This window comes from Pangasianodon hypophthalmus, chromosome 6 (assembly GCF_027358585.1).
Source record: "Pangasianodon hypophthalmus isolate fPanHyp1 chromosome 6, fPanHyp1.pri, whole genome shotgun sequence".
Taxonomy (NCBI): Eukaryota; Metazoa; Chordata; class Actinopteri; order Siluriformes; family Pangasiidae; genus Pangasianodon; species Pangasianodon hypophthalmus.
In genome coordinates, this window is record NC_069715.1 from 30275976 (window position 1) to 30293263 (window position 17288).

Below are 17288 nucleotides of genomic sequence, written 5' to 3' on the forward strand. Positions count from 1 at the left end.
ATGCGCAGATATGAGTATATAATCATATACATTTGTGGAGTTGTGTATTTTATTAGCGTTTATTTAAAGTGAGACATATTTGTGTGTGTGTGTGTGTGTGTGTGTGTGTTTATATTTGCATTTATTCCTACATTCAGAAAGTGTCTTATATTTAATATCCACTACTCACTAAATTTACACAAATATTTTACAGTGCGATAAGTACCTCGTATTTATTACGCAAAACTTCACATTTACGAGAAATTTTTGTACTTATTTGCGATTTACGCATTTGATTTTAAAGTATATTGTAACTTATACACCTTATATCAGTTATATTGTACAGTATCATGTTAATTTCTCTATTTCAGACACAGTATTATCAAAAATCATTTACTTTCATGGGAAAATTGAACAGTTTTGTAATGTAAACATGTCATCTGTATTTACTTACACATTTCAGTTACATCTAAATTATTATTTATATTCTACAAAATTATATTGTACAGTTTAAAGTTACTATGGGTTTTAAAATCTAAGTAAAATGTTTATCAGGAATTACTCATAAATATGATATAGCTAATAAATATTCTGTTCTCACTGCTCTGTAAAATAAAGTGCTACCTTTTTTTTTTTGGTTTCTAATTGATTATGCAAATTTATTTATTTTACTAGAGTACACTGATTTATGTTTTTTGTATTTCTCTACTTTTCTGACATTTTTAATCTTATTCCAATTATTTATCTTCACTTGTCTTTTATTTATTTCTCATTATTCATCTTTTATTCTTTACTGCAGCATCTGTGAGAATTTCAACACACTGTGCATATGATAATACGGTTCCTGAAACTGGAATATTGATTTTTTTAAATTTTTTTATTCCAACTCCAAACCTGGCATTTGTTTTTTATTTCCACAAAGGTAGCTAGCAGCTAGGATCAGTAATAAAACATCTACAACCAACTCTGAAGCTCTGAAGCCCAGTGATGATCCATTTTTCAATCATTTTGACTGAAGACCACTTGAATAGAAGCAGCGTAAAAAAAAAGAAAAGAAAAAAAGAAAGAAATCTACCCAGAATTCACAGAGCTGCTGGTTTGACTGTCAGGATTTCATTCAGTGTTTGATTGATTATCATTCATGCGATAAACAGTCAGCAGTTTATTCCTGAAAGAGGTGTGTGTTCAGGATTCAGACGAGCTGCTAAAACCGTCCTGTTTGTAAATCTTCTAAGAGAAAGACGTGTCATGATAACGGATTTCTTTCGTATGTTAATTAATTCATCAACATGTACGATTTCAAGAAATTATATTTACGGCTCGAAACTCAAACTTGAAACTCAAGCTCTAGAACTTTATTTCTCTCTTAATATGTAATACGTGAGGATTAAAACACTGTGTGTAGTGCTGCTATAAGAAACTAATCAACAACTTACTGTGGTTTATTTACTGTCTTCTTCCACTTACGTTATAGCAGCTATAAACACGTCGCTCCCTCACCAGCCTCTCTGTCTCTGTCTCTCTCTCTCTCTAACAAGAAACAATCGCAGCTTTTCACGTTACTAAGAAACCGCAAAGAAGCGTAACCTCCTCTGTCCTGAAGATGTCGGAAAACTTAAAGTTACAGCTTTATCTCTGACTGTTACAAAGCGCTGACACTGGAGACTCCTTCCATAAATGTTAAAACATAAACACGTTTCTCCTTACAGAGACAAACATGGACGTGGACCGTACATGTCCCTGTGAACGAACTGTTGCCATAGAAACAATAACGTATTATTAATATAAACCTGTGATTTGTAGCTGCACTAGTGTCAGAAAATTCATCAACACTATCTGACCAATCAGAATCCAGAATTACAAAGCAACAGACAACAGTGGAATGATATCATATAATATTTTTCTGTTTCACCCTATAACCAAACAAATCGATTTCATTCGATTTAATAATGAGGTTGTGAGAAAGGTTATGACCTTTAGCCCCGCCCCTTTTCCATACATTACCCTGTTATAAACTACTTCAGGAAAATGCAGAATTGTGTGATATTGTGATATTTTTTGCCTGTTCTGAAACAGGAAGTGATGAAATTGATGAACTTACCTGATCCTGATATGCGAAGAAGAGGATGATGAACAGAATCTCCAGCAGGAAAATCAGAAGCAGCAGGATGAAGAACTGCAGAGAGAGAGAGAGAGAGAGAGAGAGAGAGAGAGAGGAGGTGAGACGGAGGTACAGCACAGACAGATGGAGTATTGTGTTTCACAGTATTCAGTAATGATGAAGATGGTTTGGTCTGTCGGATGCGTTTTTCCAGCAGCTCTATATCAATTTCTCGGACGTGTGTACACCGTATAGGCCTCATGAGCGTCGCACGTGTCTCAGCTCCGTCACCTGCTTCACGTTAAATCAAAAAAATAAAGCTAGCTGCAGTCGTGAGGCCCATGTTTCAGCTACAATCCGTCCTAAATCAATCCCTCAATGTCCATCTGTCATCCTTTATTGAATCAAAGGTGGTGAGGAAGAAGAGTGATATAAAGTGTGAATGAACGTATCAGGAGGTAATATAACAGATGCGTAACGCACGTGATGGATCACGGCACAGCTCTGACGAACAACGTGCTTCCGTCTTCTCACTGCTTTATCGCATCTAACAGAATTATTCATCGGGGTGAATTAGGTGTGACGTCGGGAAAAATGGTGCTCAAAGCCGACAGAGTGAGAAAAAGACACAGAACGCAAACGTTATTATTCTGTCAGCTTTTCTCTTCCTGTGATTTTCTCCTTTGTGTTAAACTCAATAAACCTTTAACTCACAGTTATCACTGCCAGTAACAAGGCAATTATCGTTTCATGTTCATTATTTCTCACTCATAATTTCTGGAAACAAAATAGTTTAAAAAAAAAACTGTCAAATGTAAATTTCACTTAATTCCACAGTTTCGTGTAAGTTGATAAAAAGATATTTTCACTTATATAATTAGTTATTATTCGCCGTAACACAACACACAATTTTATTTTTTAACTTAATTCTTTATTTTTCATAGAAACAAGCTGATGTGAAAAAAGTCACCAATTGTTTGTAATTCTTCAAGTCATTAATTAATTTCTTTTTCTTTCTACAATTCATATATATATATATATATATACTTTTAAAAAAGTTGCTCAGCTGTATAGATGACTATATGCTTAGAATTTTTTTTTTTTAAATACCATGCAGAGAGTGATAAAAATATCATATCACAGTATTTCAGGATATTTCTCTGTTATTTGATATGTATCATTACTATATAAATAGTAATATTTCATTTACAAAATTAAAAACCAGAGTTCAAACATGCTTTTAATAATTGTCTAAAAAAATTAATTATTAAACAATGAAAAGGAAGTAAAGAAAAATCTAAACAAATGTTAACCTATTAGAAATTTAAAGCTTCACTAGAATAAAACATTTTAATAATTTTAATGAAATTACATATATATATATATATATATATATATATATATATATTAAAAATAAACCAAAGCGATATCATGATCTCTGCAATGTTTCATAAAGAATTTGTATTATGATATGACACATTTATCACAATCACCATATCGCGATATTGATATTACAGTCATATCGCCCAGCTCTAAACAGTATTCATTATTAAACAAAGAAAAAGTGAATGTACAGAAAAAAAAATCAATCCAGACGTCCTTCTGACGACTCCAACAGCTCTCAGGGTCTCTGAGAAAGTCTCCTGGATCCACTGCTCAAACTGCTGAAAAGTAAACACACCAGATCTCACACCGAGCCCGAGTCTAACTCTGTCAGAGGCAGGAGAGTCTCCGAGGGAGACGGACCAGAGTCTGGAAAGTGAGGAGGCTCAGAAAGTGGGAGTGAGCGAAGGTGAAGTGAAGACACAAGTTTAAAGAAAAACTTTTTCATTTCCTTTCAATAAACTTGTGCGTATGTTGTCTGGACATTGATATATTCTATGTTTGTAACTTCAGTGTTGAATTCTCTAGTATACTAACACACACAACCAAAATGAAAGAGTAGATCTGAACTTCAATGTTCAAAAGGGAGAATACGGAGCAAATCAGGATTTACTAACACACTAACTCTTCATACATACTAGTAGTTCAAATCTGAGAAAGAGAGAACAGATTGGTTTGTTTGTTTTTTTTTTTTTTTAAAAAATGAGGAAATGAAATTTATTATCTCCAGGATTTCAGAGGAGAATCGGCCCAGACAGGCAAGGGCAAGAGGTCGTGAAAAAAGATACCTGAAAAAGAGAACTGAAATGGATGAGGTAAGATGGGGATATATGATGGGAAGAAGATGATGGTGAGGAAGATTGGAGGTGGCAGTTATGTTAAAATATGATAATAGGATAATCAGTGTACTCTGTCTGTCATCCAATAGGATGTTGATTTCTTTGTTCTTTACTAAATGAATAAAAATAACGATGAAATTCATGAATATAGGCATATATACTCCAGGCTTCTGTCTCAACACTCATAGCACTCTGAGGTAAGGTAAGGATGGTAAGGATGGTAAGGTAAGGATGGTAAGGATGGTAAGGATGGTAAGGTAAGGATGGTAAGGATGGTAAGGTAAGGATGGTAAGGATGGTAAGGATGGTAAGGTAAGGATGGTAAGGATGGTAAGGTAAGGATGGTAAGGTAAGGATGGTAAGGATGGTAAGGATGGTAAGGATGGTAAGGTAAGGATGGTAAGGATGGTAAGGATGGTAAGGTAAGGATGGTAAGGATGGTAAGGATGGTAAGAGTGGCTGCTCGGGCTCGTGAGCAACTGCTGATTGATTGGTAGCGATTTCTCATTTTGCAGGTGAATTTTCACCACACAGTGTTAAGTATGATGTCTGAAAACATGAGGTGTCCAACATCTAACATCTAACTTCACCTGGAAACACACTCCAAGCACATGTTCAGGACAGAAGAGTTTATGCGTTGCGGTTTCTCGGTAACAGGACAAATAAATAATTGCAAATTGCTGTGGTATAAAAGGAATAAAACACTTCGTGACGTCCTGAAAATAATCAACTTCCCGGTGATGTGGCTTGGATTGTTTTCCTATAACACCAAGTTTTTTTTTTCTGTATATCTTGTATATATATATATATATATATATATATATATATATATATTGTATATAATATCTGTATATTATATCACTGAATATCTTATTGCTATAAATTAGTCATCTTCTTTTAGCTGGAAGGGTGTACAAACTTTTGCACACGACTGTAACTATTACAGTGCAGGAATTAAGAAATACGAGGAGCTGCAGTGTAACTGTTGTGTGTCGGGGAATTAAAGCTCGGCGTAATGTTTATGTGCTGCGGTTCCTAACGAGATTCTTTTAACGCCTTCCTGCTTCTTTCTCCTGAGGCTCGAGTGTGTGTGTGTGTGTGTGTGTGTGTGTGTGTGTGTCAGGAGGTGATGGATGAGTGCAGGAGTGGCGGTTGTTAACGCTGGCCAGTGAGTGGGTTTATACAGGATTAAACGTTCTTACCTTTCAGTAAGAAGGAGAAAGCGTCGATCGTGCTTGGTGCATCGATTATTCCAGATTGATTTTTTTTTTTTGATATAAATGTGAGCCTCAGCGAGCCAATAAAGCCGTCACTCCAGATTCAGGAGGAACCTTTCCAAGGACTGGGTGGTATTTCTGATCATTCTGACTGAACAGCGTTCGACTGTTTTATATCGAACCGTACAGACAACAAGAAATATCTCTTATAAATCCAGGAATGAGAACATTCAGCTACACTCTCGTCACTCTTGTTGGTGAAAATGGAGCAAATATTCTGTCTTTTTTTCCTGATAATCCACAATTTTACTCAGTGATACTTACTACAAAAAAAAATTCAGTTTACATTATTTTTAAATTATTTCTTTTAATCATCAAATAATAATAATTTCAATTTGACACGTCAGTTTTCCAGGCTGTTTAACACGAAGTCTTTTTTAATATATTTAGATTCAACCCAAAATTTTCTTCTTTTTTTTTTTTCAAATTTAAATGTTAATCTCCTGACAGGTTTTAGGTATTAAGCAGATAATAATGAGAAATAGTTTGCAGTTTGAAAGAAAGAGTGATTGTGATAAAAGGCACAGAACTAAGTAAAAAAATAATAATAATAATAATCCAACTAGCATGGCATTGTGCAGCTTTGCTTAGCCAAAAATACTTTGCGGTTTGGTTTAGTTGTGGTCAGCAGCTGTTTATGATAAAGTTCTGAACGTGCTAGGAGCGGCAGAGGTAGCGATGATTTTTCAGTGCAGTCGCGTCCCTTCGCTGAGAAAAGGAGGCGCTGTAGTGTGATTTAGAGCGAGTCCGGTTCGAGGATGTGAAATTTTTTGGGAAGTTGCAGTCAGACACAAAAGGGATGACGACCACTAAGGAAGTTAATCAGGCAAAAAATAAACAAATAGACAGTAAGAGATGGAAATACATTTTGACCCGTATTTCGAAAAATCAGATCCTACACGGTGACTAACCGTGAAACCATAACAACCCTAAAGACATTTCACTGCACTGTAGAGAATAATGTAACTCTCAGGTCAATGCAGTCAGCGAACTCCATTTCCCAGAACACACCGCGGCCTACAAACATGGCCGCCACGGACTACACCTCCCAGAACACACACCTTGTCACGTTCACAGTCACCTGATTACTGATCATGCACACCTGTTCACAATCACACTCACACCTTTTATAAACGGACCTTCATGCTGGAGTCTTTGTGAAGTATACGCTCAGTTTGTTTTCGTGCATCTGATGTTACTAAGCCTGTTTATTCCTGATTTGACCTTCACTCTGTTTTTGGTTTACATTCTCTAAACCTAAGCCTGTTTTGACCCTGATCTTGTCTCTTGATTTGCATTTGTTTGCCAACTTCTCATTAAAGACACTTTCCTGCGATTGTGTCCTTCTCAGCTCCTCTTACATGACAGTAACTGCAGTGTGAGAGTGCAAATTGCTATGATTATGAAAATGAGTTTGTTGCTTATCGATTTGTTAGGGTTACAGATGATAATGAGCGTTCGCTCCCACTATTGATTTTAGCAACAAAACAATTCGGGTGATAGTCAGGTCAATGTTGGGCTGCAAACACAGAGGAATCATTCATTCATTAATTCTTAACTCCATTCATTTTCTGTAAGCGTTTTATCCAGGTCAGTGTGGAGGTGGATCTGGAGGCCATCAATGCCGTGCAAGGTGGGAATACACTCTGGACGTGATGCTGGTCCATCACAGAGCACTGTGTAGAGCTTAGCATCGCTGCAGTGCATGTTTTTGGACAGAGGAAAGAAACCAGACAATCTGAAGGAACCCATATGGGCATGGAGAACATGAAAACATCTCCAAGCAAACAGTAACTCGAACTCAGGATCAAACCAAGGAACCTGGAGCTGTGAGGAGGAAACTCTTCCTGATGTACCACCATGCTGGCCAAGTGCAGAGAAATTAATTAATTTAAAAAAATAAATAAAAAAAATTCAGTCCAGTTTGAGCAGGTAAAATTTCAAAATATGGTACAAAAGCCAAAAGAACAAAAAATCCTCAATTAGGAATTTAACCGAAAATGAGAAGTGGATGAGTGGAGGTCAGTAATCAGACGAGTGTTAGTAGATTTTCAATATCATTGATGATTCATAAACGATTTGTTCAAAAAAGAGCTAATTATATATATATATATATATATGACAAGTGAGATAGCCACACATGCAGTCGTTTTTCAGAAACCCAGATATCGTTCTTTGTATCATGACAATAATATCTGCAGTGAAGTGAAGGACTGGCACAGAAAGATAAGAAAATGACGGGAGGATTCAAAGAGACGTATTTTACTCTGTTCACCGTGAGCTGTGAAGAGTAGAATAGAAACCCTTGTGCTGCGTTGTGTTATTTCCTGCTCTGTAGAGAATAGATAATTCGGCCTGCTCGCATTGGGAAGTGCTGCCTCGATGGGAAAATCAATATCTGGACATCGAGGGATGCTGAAGAGGTCAGCAATATGTGCAGGAAGGAAACTGAAATGATGGTCGTAAATGGTTTGACTAGAGTCAGAGCCAGGACAGGAGGATGAGAGCGGCAGGAAGTTTCCAAACCGACGTGATTGGTTTTACTGTTATGTTTATGGTTGATATCAAGATTGTGGTGTTAGTTAATTAATATTACAAATAAACTAAAGGTGAAAGACATTTTAAACACGGGGTAAAGTTTCCTTCATAATAATCCTATGTGCATGTTTCAGATAAACGATTAAAAAATGAATAAAAACAGCATTTTTCCGCAAGTCGTCTATTATCTGTTATGAAAAATGTACATTTTATTTCATTCACTCAACCCTGTTACCTGAACACATTCACCCCTATGAAATATTTGTAGAGAATAAATCACAAGCATTTATGGTTCATTTAAATTTCTTAAAGATCATGGGAAGAAGAAAAGTACATTCTCTCACAGTTCTTTTTTTCTTTATTCTGAGTGAGACTGTTATACTGACAGATGAGGTCACTTTGAAACTACAACACTGTTACCCAAATTATAGACAGAAATTAAATTATTCATTTCAAAGAACATATTTAACGTAAATCATTAGAATGTCCTTAATGTCGTCATGCCATTATCATGCATGCTACTTAACCACACGTTAAAAACCCAACACTGCTCCTCATTTTACAGAAAAAAAAATGCAGAAAGGAAAGCTAGTAAATAAATAAGATTTATTTGAACAATTAAATTCATGTTTTCTTCTATTCAATGATTAAATATAAGGATTGATATTTAAAAGCTCTGATTGGTCAGATGATGTTGATTAATTTTCTATAACAGCAGCTCTGAGAGTAGCACAGGTTTATATTAATGCACTCGTTCTAATACGTTATTGTTTCTATAGTAACAGCTCATTCACAGAGATTGTGACGTTTTCTGTAAGGAGAAATGTGTTTATTTAACATTTATGGAAGGAGTCTCCAGTGTCAGCGCTTTGTAACAGTCAGAGGTAAAGCTGTAACTTTAAGTCTTAAATCTTCAGGACAGAGGAGTTTACGCTTCTTTGCGGTTTCTTAGTAACATGACAAGCTGCGTTTATTTCTTGTTCGAGAGAGAGAGAGTGTCTCTAGTGTCAGAAGGAGTCTCCAGTGTCAGAAGGAGTCTCCAGTGTCAGAGGTAAAGCTGTACCTTTTAAGTTTTCTGACGTTTTCAGGACAGAGGAGTTTACGCTTCTTTGCGGTTTCTCGGTAACATGCGTAACAAGCTGCGATTGTTTTTGTCTCATTAACTTCGAGAGAGAGAATAAAGAGATGCAGGTGAGGAATCGACTGTTTATAGCTGCTATAACGTAAGTGACAACAGGAACTAACTTGGTTTGCAGATTTTCCACAACATTAAATGTAACTATAAACAAAAAAAGGGCGACGTGTCCTTCTTAAAATAATAAAAGAATGAATTAGTAAATTGTTGTGGTGTAAGAGGAATAAAACACTCGAGGACATGCTGTTAGAGGAAAATAATCAGCTTCAGGGTTGTAATTGAAACTTTATCACACCACCTCGTCACTACAGTATTTTACCGTAACAGAAACACACACAGTGTTTATTCCTTACGTAAATGCTCGAGGGCTCGGGATGATTTAATTCTCCAGCTTTGTGAATCCAACTGTAATGGGAAATCAATGGCAGAGCGTTGGGTGAGAAAAGGAAGAGAAGGAACATGGATATTCACTCAGAAGGCTGTTTATGTCCTTTATCTGCTGTCTATCATTTTAATTGAGACATTTCATTTCCAGCTTCAGATTCTCAATATGACCATTTTTGTATTTATTACTCTCATCATCATAAAATGATAGTCTCAGACTGGAGCTTGGAGATGTCGAGATGAACTTTGACCCATCACTTCACTTGAAATTCAGCATTGGGAGTCATTTATCGGCTGAACGAGCAGCTGGCTTATGGGCTGAATAAAACAGAAACAAGACTGCAGGATGCCCTGAGGTGTATAGCACTTTGCCCCTGTCTTTATGGAGTTTTCTCTGGAGATGTGTTTGGACAGTTTCACACTGAGCTCTAAGGAGCAAGTCTGAGATTATATCATCATCATCATCATCATCTTCTTTATAAAGAATCATTTTGCTTTATATGATCCTATTTGAAAAAAATAACAGTCTCATTTAAAATAATAGCTTATTTAAACACAAACCCATTTCTGTTTAGGAAGTCTGAATTCAGAACAGCATCAGATGCTCTTCGTGTCTCAACTCAGATATGAATCAATAGTGCGTTAAAGTTCAGATTTAATCATCACTCGTCACTCTAATCAGTCAGATACGATCAGGACGCCTAATTTCCGCCAATCCTAACAAATCTCTACAAGATCCCCTTCTTTTAATGCACAGCAGACACTTGAAGGCTCTTGAAACGAACATGACAGCTGAGCCCGAAGTGCCTCATTAAAGAGATCGTCAGTGTAGCCTGAAAAAAAAAAAAAAAAGACCTAAAAAAGGGGGGGGGGGTGTAAATGTCAGAGCTAACGCTAACAACTCACACCATCTCAGTCGCTGTCATCTGAAGGTGTCCATTTATGAAAGGGTAATGAGAACACCTTCTCATTGCTTCTGCTCCTATGATCCGTTTAGTAATAAGGTTCTCCACTTGGTTGTAAAGGAAGACCTTTAGAATCGTACAGAGGCACTTTTCCGAAGTGAAACTAAACTCAGTCTTCTCCATTGCAACCCTACCCCATGCAAGCTAACTAATGTCGCTAGCTAACGCACTTCATTTGTATTAAAATTAGCTCTAGCAGCATAAGAGCATGAACAAGCATGCATGCACTTTTCATGGCTATTATGCAAACCAGGGAAACATAAACACAGCTAAATAAAATAATCCATGATGCAGTAGATTGATTAACATTACGCAGGTCACTCATTTCAGTAGCACTATCGGTATCAACGAGTACCGAGACACATCAACGCATCCCTCATAAAGCTGATTGTTCTAATCTTGTGCACTGAATAAGGATGGAAAGCCAAAAACTATCCCTTGGTCTTTATAGAAATCTGGAGCGAGGGTTTGTTTGTGAAGTGAGTTCCTGCTGAAAGAACAAGCTCTCCTTTGAAATAAATAAAAAGAGGGCTGATTTTTATTTCTTGTCTTTCAGAAACAGGGCTCAGGATTCTAGACACATGCATCTTTAAGTGGCCTTGAGTGTAATTCACTGATATAGCGTCAACATTTTCGTTGGGTCAAGTGGCGGAACAGGAGGTCTAGCACTTAAAATCAGTCATATTTTGGTTAAAAAATGAGTCACTTCCTGCCAAGAGCCTCGCTATTTTCCTGACCTCAAGCTCTCTTCTTCAGCTGATCTACTCTGACCAGTTTCCTCCAGACAAATAAAGTCCTTCTTGTGTGCTCCTTAGCTAATGAATATTCCACACAGGTACAAAAGAACAGCTGGAGGAAGTCATAACTAGATGAAGAACTCTCCTCATTCTCTCCAGCATATGCCTCACCGTTTTATCTTCCCTCTTCACCATCATCCCATCAACACTTCTTCACTTTCTTCAAAGAAATGGCTTCCAAGTCTCCAACACGCTTCTCTCCTCTTTCTCCAAATCCTATAAACATCCAGTAATCCCACCACATGCCCACTGGATCCTATCCCATCCATGATGCTCCAGAAATCTCCAAAGACTTCCACCATTTTATCACATAAAAGCCATAAAAGAACCAGCTTAAGGATCCCAACCAGTCTGGCTTCAAAAGCTGAGCTACTGGATCAGCCAAAGTTTCATCACTCCTGATCCTTCCTGATGTTTGCTAATGTTAACCATAATATCCTTCATAATCCTCATATCCTTGGAGGGTCACTTGGATTTGGTGACATCTACATCTACAGCTATATCTTCTCCATGCAGATGTTGACTGGTGTCCCAAAGTAGCACTTTTCTTACCTTTAAATGAGTAAAACTTTATGTACTTTACAAGTATTTGTTTTAAATCAGTCAACACACAGACATATTCGCTTGTTAAATCTATAACACTGACTGTTCACTGTTCTGAGGAGGAAAATACATATCACTCATCACAGTTAGCTGGCTAGCTGGTTGCTAACAAAACCAAACATGGAGGCGTCATTCTGAGAATGACGTCATTCCGAGCTCCGATTTCACACTCCCGAGGTGCAGCATACGGGAGCATGGCAGCCTGGCGTCCCATCCAGGGTGTGTTCCCTCGTCACGCCCAGTGATCTGCCACAACCCTGACCAGGATAAAGCTCTTACTGAAGAGGAATGAACGAATAAAATGTATAACAAAACATATTAAATACACAACGTGCTGAATTGATCATCATATGCACAATTACTTCTTCACCTTCAGTGCTTGGACCCCTAACATACATTTAACAAGATCAATCACATAAAGAGTAAGCCTCAAAACCCACAAAAGCACACTGACACTTCTCAGATTTTTTCCTGCTCTGTAATGCTACCAGCTCTGTAAAGGAACAGATTTTCTGTGACGTACCTTTTTTTAAATCTTTTTTTAAACTACTGGCTGGAATAGCTAAGTGCTCAAAAATGGCAATGTGTCACCGCGTGACAGATGGGAACGTCACCCTGCCATCTTTTCATCCATATAAAACCTTGCAAACAAGATGCATTCAGAAAAGCTGGTGTGATATCACAATTTGGCAATCTGAATATTCCTGAAGAACACTTTACGAAATAACTGCTGGTTATGAAATTTTCATCTTCTGTGTGGGAAAATCATACTTTCACTTCGGGCTGTGCAAGATTCTAGGATTATGAGGATGTATTTGTGGTACTTTACTGCAGGCTGGACTTAAATTAGTATTTATAACAAAATGAGCAGTAATAACATCTCATAACATACACCGATACGTCAAACCTGGAAGTAACTTCATAAGCTAGACATATATATATATATATATATATATATATATATATATATATATCTCCAGTGTTGCATACTATACATCGCATGCAAATGGAGCTACATCAATCATTTTCAATTCATTCATGTCTCATATTTATTTTAATTTTTGTTGTACTCACCGGTTTTTGGAACCTCGAGCCAAAAACTGCATTAATATGCAACTTTCTTCTCAGCACATATTTCTCCATTGAACATTTTCTGGGTTCAGTTCAGGTCTGTTTATCCCTCACTCACAGATCCAGTCTGATGACTTTGCACTATAAAGCTTTTCCCGACAGCTCAGGGAGGATTTTTAAGACTCTGTAAGACTCTTGTGTGCCATGAAGGGTGACATGAAGCTTTGTCAAACTCAACTCCTGTATTCATAGGGCGCCTGTCGTACTGCAGCGTGAAGAGATATGACTGCTAACGTTCCACCTGACTGCTGCACGATGCGCTTATATTTCATCTATTTCTCGCTATAGGCACGGCACTTCAGTTCTTTTTTTATTGCCACTCCGCTATCGAATTCTGGATTCTCATTGGTCAGAAGGTTGTTAATTCATTTTCTATAACAAGATCCCGGATTTATATCAATGCGCTTGTTCTAATACGTCATCGTTTCTATAGTAACAGCTCGTTCACAGGGATCGTTGAAGATTTGGTGAAGATTTCTGTAAGGAGAAATCTGTTTATTTAACATTTGTTTCTTATATCTGTTTATGGAAGGAGTCTCCAGTGTCAGTGCTTTGTAACAGTCAGATGTAAAGCTGCTCTAACGTAAGTGAGAACTTGTTTCATGGACACATTAAAAGTAACTATAAACTAATAAAAAGTACATGTTCTTTAAGAAATATAAAACTGTAATCATTGCTAAATTGCTGTGGTGTAAGAGGAATAAAACACTTGGGGATGTGCTGTTATAGGAAACGAATCAACTTCGCTTCATCACACCGCACTGTCACTCAGTATTTCACTGTAACACACACACACACACACACACACACACACACAGATTCCTCACATATTATTTATATTTTATGAATGTATACATGATGTAATGAGACATATTGGATTATTGAGCATATTACGGCAACCTTTTGAAAAATGCTGTATCATAATTTCTAATAAATTATTAAGAATTCGCCCTAAAAAAAAAAGAAACTCATAAAATATTGAACAGTTAAAATGATTGTGAAGGACAGAAATTGCTCTTGCTTGTTAGAATTCCTCTGGATTTTATTTCACATCTTTTTTGCATAATTTATTCTGTCAAGCGAGTTACATCATTTCTTCAGAGAACTGTAAGTATTCATTCTTCCTCCTTTGGGAAAAAAATGGGAAGAAATAATTCCCAACATTGCCTCGGAAGAATTCACACTTCTGTGAAACATCTCATAAGAATCTGTACAATAATAAGCAAAGCAATTAACCAAACGTATGAAATTCATTTATTTTTATTTATCTCCACTGCTCAGGTGTATTCTCTTCAAACGTGTTCATAAAATCAAACATGGGTTCAAGACTACAAAGTCACAAACGCTTCAAGAATTCATACAAGCCATTTTATAATTAAAAAATGTTAGAATGTTAGTCAGAGGGGCGTGGCTAGCTGTGAAAACTTCTCTTATGACTTCTCTAAGGAATGCTTATGAACGAAATTTTAAAAAAAATAATAATCTTTCAACAACTTTCAAGAGGCCCAGACTCGAGACCATGTCACTCAAAAAAAAAGATGGATCGGATATCAGATCCGATATCAGAGCAAACGTATCAGATCCTGTAACAAGCAGCAAAGATTAGAATTGGATTTAGAAGAGAAATTTATTTTTAGAACTTGATATGTTTCCATATAAAGAGATTTGATTTGAAGGGATTGATTTTATTATATTTATACTCTATTATATTTTTAATGTATTTATATTTACAATGTGAGCTTTTTTTTTTTTGATGGTAGCGATTCCACTATGGTGAACATTGAAATAATGATAAACTTCAGATTTTCTAATGAATCATAGATGACAGGAATTATGATTCTATATAAAAAAAAATGCTTTTGTGTGTTTAAATTTGGGCTGTTAGTTGCATTAGAGGGTTAAAGAGCAGATGCAAAAAGTGTTGAGACAACCATGAGGTCCACAACGACCATGATGTACCAGATTTTATTTAAAAAGTGTTTAAACAGTTCGTATATATATATATATATATATAAATAACATAAGTGAGAACAGGAAGCAACTTGTTTCACAAACGTTCCCCAACATTAAATGTAACTTCAAACCTATTAAACAAAAAAGCATGACATTCTTTATTCAAAAGAAAATTGTAATTCTTGGTAAATTGTCGTGGTGTAAGAGGAATAAAACACTTCAGGACATGCAGTTATAGGAAACTAATCATCTTCTGTGTGGTGAGTGTGATTCCGCTTCATCACACCACCCCGTCACTCAGTCGTTTACTTATTTGGGCTTGCGTTACGATTACACAAAAAAGTTTAAACACTATAAACTACTGTCTTCTGGTATTCTAGATTCTTCTACAATAACAACAAAACCACGAATGTAAACTCAGAGAACCGAAATGTACTGCTGAGATCCTGTAAATACTGAAAAATATAATGTTCTGTACATTTAAAAATGTATAAATCTAAATTTTTTTGTATTTATCCTCTGCTCCACTTTAAGTATAAATGTTTATGCCAGTGGATTTAATTTCCTGCTTGTTTTATCTTTCAGCTTGACCATGATTGTGGGCGTGGCTCGCTCCAAATGCCACGGCTCATTCAACACTCTGATTGGCTACCACTTGGTGATGTTAGCATCTCATTTGCATACAAATTCTCAACTGTTTTACGTTACATCAGCTAGGACAAAAAGAAAGCACTTCACCTCAGTACGTTAAGGACGGTACTTACGCTGAGAAGCAAGGGCCGGCTCTCCTTGACGGCGCCGACGCAGCCCAGGCAGCCGATCACCATGATGATGGTTCCCACGGCGATGAGGAGATTGGCAGCAGACAGAGACGGTAGTGAGGTGGAGAGAGTAGCGAAGTTTCCTTGGGTGACTGACAGCCAGACGCCCACTCCCAGAATCCCACATCCCCCCAGCTGGGAAAGACAGAATAAACAGTCATGTGCAAAAGTTTGTACACCCTTAGGACAAAATCAAGAACCGCAAAGACAATGATACCGACGTGTATGGTTTCACAAACGCTCGTTTATTATCACAGGTTACAGCAGTCGTCAAATAGTTTATGTTAATTTATTAATGGTAGGGGAAAAATATCTACATCATATCTACCAACTCCAACCTCTTTCACATCTCCAGATCTTTTTAGGAACATCTCATCAAATGTTTCTTTTTGTGTCAGATTTTATTTAGGGATTTCTGCTGCAGGATACATTCACACTCTTACAAGGACAGATTCACCCTTATAGGTGCTTTGGTTTGTCCCTATGGAGTCCAAATGTAGAGCCATTTTTAACTTCTTGGGATTCTTTTTATATATACATATATATATATAACTCAGGTACATTTCCCCAGATGCAATCTTTTGCACTCCACTGTAGGTCCTAAGATCTCAGGCTAACCTTAACCTCAGTAACCTAAAGGAAACCTTTAGGCTTTTTTAGCTTTTTAAATAAAATACGCAGAGTTAAAATATTAATAGGAGGAACTGCAGCATCTTCCTACAGTACAAATCACCTGATGAAAACATCTTTATGGTATTTAAACAGGACATTTAATAGACAGCGTGACAACAACCGACCTGAAACTTTCATGTGTGTGTGTGTGTGTGTGTGTGTGTGTGTGTGAGAGAGAGAGAGAGAGAGAGAGAGAGAGCAGTTCGTTTCAGCGAGAACTGAGCACTGAGACACTTCAGGTCTTCACCTTGCTCGTGAGTCGAGGTGCAATTGTGTTTAAACTCCATAACATTTTAGACAAAAAACTAGCAGCACACGACAACAATCCACACACACACGCACACACACACACACACAGAGCTAAATAAAATGCTATGAGATGTCCCTGATTGATTAATAAGAAGTAAGTTACACATTTTACTCACAAAAAATTGGGCAAAATCGATGCATTCCTACTATTTATATACAGTATATAGAAAGAGCAAGAGAGACATAATATTTTTGCTAAATCATCAACAATAAAGGTAAGCATTACAATCTACCTCATTAAGTAAGCAATAATGTTGTATTACTAGCTTTGCTTTATATTAAATTCCCAAAGCTCTCCCTCTTACAGCCTGCTTAATTGCACTTCTCTCTAAAATAGGGCAGATTCTGCATGAAATTAGATGATGTCCTGCTCCAGTCTGTGCTTTAGTCTGTAATACAAC

General features: G+C 36.8%; 1 protein-coding gene across 2 annotated transcripts in view; it reads right to left on the minus strand.

Moving 5' to 3' along the window:
• tspan4a (tetraspanin 4a) overlaps positions 1 to 17288 on the minus strand; it is a 120976-nt gene that overhangs the window by 32100 nt on the left and 71588 nt on the right. For both annotated transcript variants that reach the window (XM_026914460.3, XM_026914459.3), the window contains 2 exons: positions 15850 to 16041; positions 2081 to 2155 (listed from right to left, as the gene is read on the minus strand). In XM_026914460.3, coding sequence (XP_026770261.1) covers positions 2081 to 2155; positions 15850 to 16041 — 267 coding nt within the window. The remainder of the gene's footprint in view (positions 1 to 2080; positions 2156 to 15849; positions 16042 to 17288) is intronic.